This window comes from Pocillopora damicornis, chromosome 3 (genome assembly GCF_964200805.1).
Source record: "Pocillopora damicornis chromosome 3, jaPocDami1.2, whole genome shotgun sequence".
In the NCBI taxonomy this organism is placed as follows: domain Eukaryota; kingdom Metazoa; phylum Cnidaria; class Anthozoa; order Scleractinia; family Pocilloporidae; genus Pocillopora; species Pocillopora damicornis.
In genome coordinates, this window is record NC_142672.1 from 2799090 (window position 1) to 2806170 (window position 7081).

At 37.5% G+C, this 7081-nt stretch overlaps 1 protein-coding gene across 1 annotated transcript; it reads right to left on the minus strand.

Moving 5' to 3' along the window:
• Nucleotides 1-330: 330 nt before the first annotated feature.
• On the minus strand, nt 331-4514 carry LOC113666378 (uncharacterized). Its single transcript, XM_027182155.2, has 3 exons — nt 4148-4514; nt 2515-2790; nt 331-1643 (listed from the first exon to the last, which is right to left on the minus strand). Exons 1-3 carry the CDS (start codon nt 4348-4350, stop codon nt 836-838), a joined length of 1287 nt encoding a protein of 428 aa, XP_027037956.2. The 5' UTR covers nt 4351-4514; the 3' UTR covers nt 331-835.
• Between the last annotated feature and the right edge of the window lie 2567 nt (nt 4515-7081).

Genomic DNA, 7081 nt, shown 5'->3' on the forward strand with positions numbered 1-7081 from the left:
TGTTGTATCGATGGTTAGTCTTAAATGTCAAAGATCTCATAAGGTAGTCTACCCATGGGAAAACAAAGTCCACATCGCAGTAACCGACAAGTAACAGCTATATGAAAATTATACAAAAAAATTAATACTAGCATTAAAACGAAAGTATCAAAAAATGCAAAAGAAAAAAACTACAACAACAACAACATTTTGCTGAGAGAGCTATCCAAACTTGAAACCTGGTCGGCTAAAAATGTACTGGGCAATGGGAACGCCTACCATTGTGGCATTTCAGCTCAAGAACGAAAACCATTGTCTTGATATTATCTACAGAAAATAACAGTCCAACCATTATTGTTGATAACATTTTGGTAATTTTATTGACCTTGAGACTGAAAAAGCTAAAAATTATCTATTAAAAAAAAAAAAAAAAAAAATTCAGCAGCAAGTCAAAATCAGGCTAAAACTCTTTAGAGCCCACACATTAAGAAAAACGATGTGTAAACGAGTTTACAGGGCGAGTTTTCAGCAAATGAAACAATAACAACCCTTTCCTTCTCTTTAATCAAAAACCGTAAAAAATAATTTCATTGTAACAAATTTTGGGCCAGGTAACAAAAAATATCTTTGTGCTTGCAAGCATGAAAGGTTTCAGTCAAAGAAATGCATATTGCAAACATAAATTATTAATCTGAGCTATCATTCAGAGGAAAGATAAATACTCTCTCTATGAAGATTTACTCTACTTTGTAATACCCTGTCAAGAAGCCCTGGAAAGTAACAAGCCCCCTGACCCCACCCCCCTCCTTACTACAAGCTTTGCAGTATTGATGTACAGTATGTTTATCACTACTGTTTACATATCTATTTTCTTTTTCCATTTTCCATTAGAAGTGAACTCATATTCATCATTTTTATAATCCATTAAGAACTCTTTTCTCCTTTTAGAAATAAACTTATAAAGATTCTCACAAGCTTCACTTGGGGGCTGCACCCCAGCAAGCTGTGCAAGGCATCTCATATAGTCCCACTGTTTCTCACCCAGAAAGTGAGCATATTTCTTCCTCAAACCGGAGGCAAGTTTTTCTTTGAACTCCTGTTCTTCTTCAGCATTCATTTCCTCTTCAGATGGCAATTTAGCCTTTCCACTCAAAACAGCTGCAATGAATTGAGCCTGAAAGCTGAACACTGGAAATGGGCAAATCCTCAGGCAGAGCCCAACAAATGACAACGTACGATACTTTGTACTGAAAACGTGTTTGTACAGAGGTGTGACCCTGTTATCACTCACTTCAACCCCACAGTCACTCTGAAGGAACGGGAATGAGAAGTTGTAACCAGTACAGAATAAAATAGCATCCACCTCTTTCTGTTCTCCATCATCAAAATGAACCACCCCATCAGATGATACACATGACATTGGTCTGCATTCCTCCACATTGTCTGGCAGTTTACAAGGAAGATGTCCTTTATGACTAAGATACACTCTTTCTGCCATCTTAGCAATTTCCAGGGAGATGTCTTGACCAGAAGATGAGGCACCAAGAACAACAACATGTTTTCCTTGGAAGGGATGAGGATCACGATAATCATGGCTGTGCATCACCAGTCCACCAAAATACTCCAGCCCAGGAATACTTGGTATAAGAGGATCAAAAAAATGCCTGGAACCAAACATGATATGGAAGTTGTTAGAGGATGATTGCAGAAGTATATGTCACAATTCATGCATCTTGAAAAGTTTATCCCCTTTCTCAAATATTTCATTTGTGATTTGTATTGATCTTCTCCCAGAGGACCTCATTAAAGTTTTATCCTTTTCCACAGGTCATTATATATTATAAGGCTTTTCATAACATAAAAAGTGTCTGTCACAAAAGTTAACATTGCCCTGGATTAATCTGTTCTAATGAGTATGAAAGGAATGTTACTGATGAGAGTTCAGCAAAAGGCAACTCAACACATGAACCATTAGATCCAAAGAACATCCAAAACATTCCAAATTCAAAAAATCAATTCTGACTTTAACATTTTTTAGTACATTATGATAACAGAAAAGTTTCCAGTCAAAAATGCCCTCAACTAGTTCAACCCCAGGCAGTTTTTTTTTTAGCTAAACATCAATCTAAGCCTCTTGTTTTTGGCTATGAAATAGTGAAGAAAAATTCCAGAAGGCTAAAAATCTTATATGCTATATCAAAAGAAGAAAGTACAAACCAGAAACCAGGTAAAACAGATCATGACAGGTGTCCAACCACTTTTGTTAAAGAAAATAACACATATTTAATTTAGTTATTCCATGTCTAAACTCTATAACTCTCAAGATCTCATAGCTTATTTTCCCCTCTAGCTGCTACAGATTTCCTTGTAAATTAGTTACAAGTACTTGGTGTTGGCTCAAGATAACAACTTCTACCTGACAAGTTTGAGTATTCTCCATACCTGTTTGATGGATAATGTAAGGACCTTATGGGGAGAAGATACATATTTATCATTTCTGGGAGTTAAAAAGGGTTAGGACATCATTGAACTTACCCAGAACACACCACCACAGCTTCAAATATGCAACTCTTGGATTCTTTAGTATTTGCATTTGTTATGACAACTTCCCACTGAGGATTGTGACTGTCTTCATTTGTGATTGGATGCACACTGGTAATGGTAGAGTCAAAACTTATATATTTGTATAAATTGAAATGACTGGCATAGTCTTCAAGGTATTTGAGAACTTGTTGATGACTAATGAAAGATCTCCATTCTGAGGGAAAAGGAAAATCAGGAAAGGCCATTACTTCTTTTGGGAGATTAGTCCTGAAAAACACAATTGAAATAAATAAATGAGCAGATTTAAATTAGCTATTTGTTTTCTGAATTTCTTGGTAAACTAACTTCTCAGTAAGACAAAAATATTGCATTTGTGGTTTGCTTAACTTAATGATTAATAAAGATGTGAATTCAGTCAAGTTATACATGCTATGGGCCTGAAAACAAGTAAAAGACAAGTTTCTCAGAACATAATAGATAATAAATCTCAAGCCTGGTTATAAATTAAAGGAAGGTGTTAATTTTTTTGTCTTGTGCGTGGAACAAAGAAAACAATTCTGAGACTTCATGAGGAATCAAACTTAAGAGCTTGGGATTCCACACTCTACTGCCCTACCACTGAGCCGGAGAGAACTCTATGGGGAGTTATGAGGTTAATATGACACATGTTCAGCACACAGCTGGTATCAGCTAAGTCAAAAGCAACAATGAGTAAACAAAATACAAAATGATATAAATTTAGAGCTTCGTCATCAAAATTAAAACAGATGTTATTCTCCTTGTCACAGGTGCTGGACAAAGAAAAATTCTAAGTCCCCAAAAAGAGGTGGAACCCAGACCCTTGGACTCCATGCTCTGATGCTCTGTGGCTCAGCTATGGTACCTGGTACAGTGCTTCTCAATCAAGTGTTGTAGAATGAATACCATAGAAATCACAAAAGATAATCAGAAGGAAGGAAATTTAAAGCCAATCTAAAGTACTGGAAATGCAAGGGACCAGACCACGAATGGTTTTAGTTTGGCAAAAGCAAAGTAAAGCAAAACAAAGCAGTCTTGGACTACTTTTGACACTTCATTGGAAACTACTGTAATATATAATGCTGATCACAATCAATCATGCAAGGTAATTTAGCAAACATAATCAGTAGCCTAAAGGAAAAGGAAGTAGGGGGGAGGTTTTTTGTTCAAGAGGGTACCCTTATTTTTCAAATTTTGGCTAACTGAAGGGTTGTTTTTTCAAGGAGGGATGCATTAACTTGAGAATTTAATTGTAGCTTTTCAATAGGCAAAATAAGTGTTGTGACGTATTTAACTTCCATACATTAGTTTCTAACAATCATTATTTTGTGCTGACTTTGAGAGCAAAAGAACTCTAGGATACTATGCAACAATCAATCTCCAGAATCTTCTAGCCTAAGGGACTATGAAAATTAAAACATCTCACTTGCATGCTGACTTTGAGAGCGAAAGAACTCTACACTCTGGGATACTACGCAACAATCAATCTTCAGAGCCTTCTACCGTAAGGAACTATGAAAATTAAAACATCTCACTTTCACCGGCCTATGTGTAATAAAACATATTCATAAGTTCAACATGAAAGAAAAATTAATTACTTTCTTACCTGAGGTTTCTGTACATACTAGAGTAAATGGGAAGACCGCGTTCGTCTGTACCAGTGTCTTCATTGAATACCCACGTTCCTCCCAAAGAAGAAGCTTGCTCGAACACAGACACGTCGAAAATATCCACCTGACTTATAAGATGACGAGCCATTGCCAGACCAGCGCCTCCAGCGCCAATAACACACACACGAAGTAGCTTCATCTCCGATGAAATTGGCCTTCAACCTTCGCGCAAAATTTCGCCGATAGCACACCCGTGAAATGAGGTAATGAAATTGCTGGGTTGAGCAACCGCTTCGAGATGATTACGCAATGACTACAACTGATCTACCGGCCATTTTGAAACTGGTTAGTGAGGGGTCTGGGAAAGAATTGCAAGGGAACGCTAAAGTCTTTGGACATTCGGCGCCTCGGCCCTGTTGTCTGAAGGCTGCTGATTAGCGCTAACCTAGGGTTAAATTTTAATCCGGGTTTATTTATTCATTTGATCATAAGCCTCTTTTAGAAAATTTCCTCTATTCTTTTTAGGGCAACTAATCAAAATTAAAGACAAAGTTTCAAAGTTTTCATACATGAAATAAGATTTCACACTAGCCCTAGGTTATCTTAAGTCAGCTCTGAACAACCCGCCCCTCTGATCTCTTGCCGAGAGTAAAGAAATGAGAAAACAGCAAGGAAAGGATGAGAGCGTTTTTGAGTTATTTTTATGTATTTTTTTTTATGTATTAAACCCCTGAAGAGTGAAGCGATTCACGAAACAGGCTTGTCGGGAAAATGAAGTTGCGTCCTTTTTTCCTCTTAAAAAAAAAAAAAAATATATATATATATATATATATATATATATATATATATATATATATATATGTATATATAAAGCTCAGTTATGCATGCATTCTGATTGGTTCTCACTTATGATCTATTAGAGGACAGACGTATTGCTGGTTTTCAGTGTCACGCCATTCAAAATAGATCAAAATAAAAAATAAAAACCGTTCAATCGATTTAGTCTAGAATCTGGAAATAGAAAGAAGCTAGATATGTAAAGACTCTCGCCAAGATTCAGGTCACAGCAATTTTTCTTACGGAAGATATGAGGAGAAACGTTTTTCCCAAATTTATAGAGATTTGTATGGAGCCGCCATGCTGGTGCCCACCTAGATGGGCACCAACATGGCGGCCGGAAACCAGCAGAAACATCTGTCACTGAGTTTTGCTACAAAAGCGTGAATTTATCTCTCTAAGAACTCATAAACGTAACAATAATACTTTATTCTAATACAAGAACTGTTCAGATAGCTGAATTTCCCTAAATAAGTCACCTTTTAAACCAACATAACAGCTCTCTCGCTCGTCATGTAAAGGCCACGTCACGCAAAAGCTTAGAAATTCAAGAGTAGTCTATCACTAAACCAAGAACCCATTTGGAGTGAAAATTTGTCTGAATATTAGTTTTTAGCTGCTCTAATACATCATGAAAGTAAAATCTCAGGAGGATCAATAGTTCTGAAGTCTGAAATTTAGTGACGTCACGTGAAAACCAGCAATAGATGATGTCATCATTAAAACTTTTTAAAATTCTTTATTTTAAAAAACAAATAGATTCCAAGTTGCCGTGCGTCTGTTCAGTTACAGATCACAGAAGACGTCAAAATGTGGTAAGACCATCAGTGACACACTCGGCCGCGCCTCGTGTGCCACTTTTTTGTTCTTACCACATTTTGACGTCATCTGCGATCTATTACTGAACAGACGCAGGAAGCAAGCCTGTTTCATGATTGCTCAGAGAGAGAGAGAGAGAGAGAGAGAGAGAGAGAGAGAGAGAGAGAGAGAGAGAGAGAGAGAGAGAGAGAGAGAGAGAGAGAGATTGATGGGCACTTTGGTAACGTAAAATAGGGCACTTTGGTACCTTCAGGGCACTTTCGTAATGTGGTGTAAGGCACTTTAGTAACTTTCGGGCCTTTTGGTAACGTGGTGTAGGGCACTTTAGTAACTTTCGGGCCTTTTAGCAACGTGGTGTAGGGCACTTCGGTAACTTTAGGGCAATTTGGTAACGTGAAATAGGGCACTTCTGTAACGTGATTATTATCAGACGAAATCTAAATTTTTCGACGTTACACAGGTTGTTTTGGTTTTCAAAATAGTGGATTGCCGTATGAAATTTTACAGGTGGATAAAGACATTCCATTTTCAACTAATTTAACCAAAAATTGCTGCAGAATATAGGAAAGATATCTGTTTACAAACAAGCCTTTTGTTATTTTAATGTACCAGCCACGTTTCAAGAGCTAACAAGCATCTGGTTAGCACGTTAACATCAATAGGTGACATCAGGGATACCTCTCTATTAATGTTAACAGTGGGATGCAACCACAAAACAGTTCTGACTCAATTCTTGTTGTTTTTTGCTCCAAAGTTGAGAATTTTAATCCCTGATCACAAAAACATTGGGAATTTTGATCCCTGATCCCAAAAACGTTCACAATTTTGATCCCTGATCCCAAAAACGTTCACAATTTTGATCCCTGATTCCACACAAGCACTGCTGATCCCGATCCCAAGTGTTATGATCCCAGATCCCGGGGCTGTGATCCCTGATCCCACCCCTAAGCCGTTGATCCCTGATCTCATATACCTTGTTACGACCCTGAATGGATAGCTTGTATAAATAGCTTGTATTAATTGCTTGTCTGTTTGATCATGGTGTCAGTCTGTTTCAGTTTCTGTTCCAGTTTCTACCCCTGCGGCCTCCTTCTATATTTTTCGCGCTTGCTTTCCTCTTTGCTCCTTCCTACTATAATGACTTATTTAAGGGGTGAAACTGCCCAGATTGGGCTGTTTTAGGAATTTTATTCTGATACTTACCCACGAGTTTCTAGGCTCCACCTCTTTCATAGAGTTCACATGGAATTCTTCCCCGGGAATGGAGCACTGAC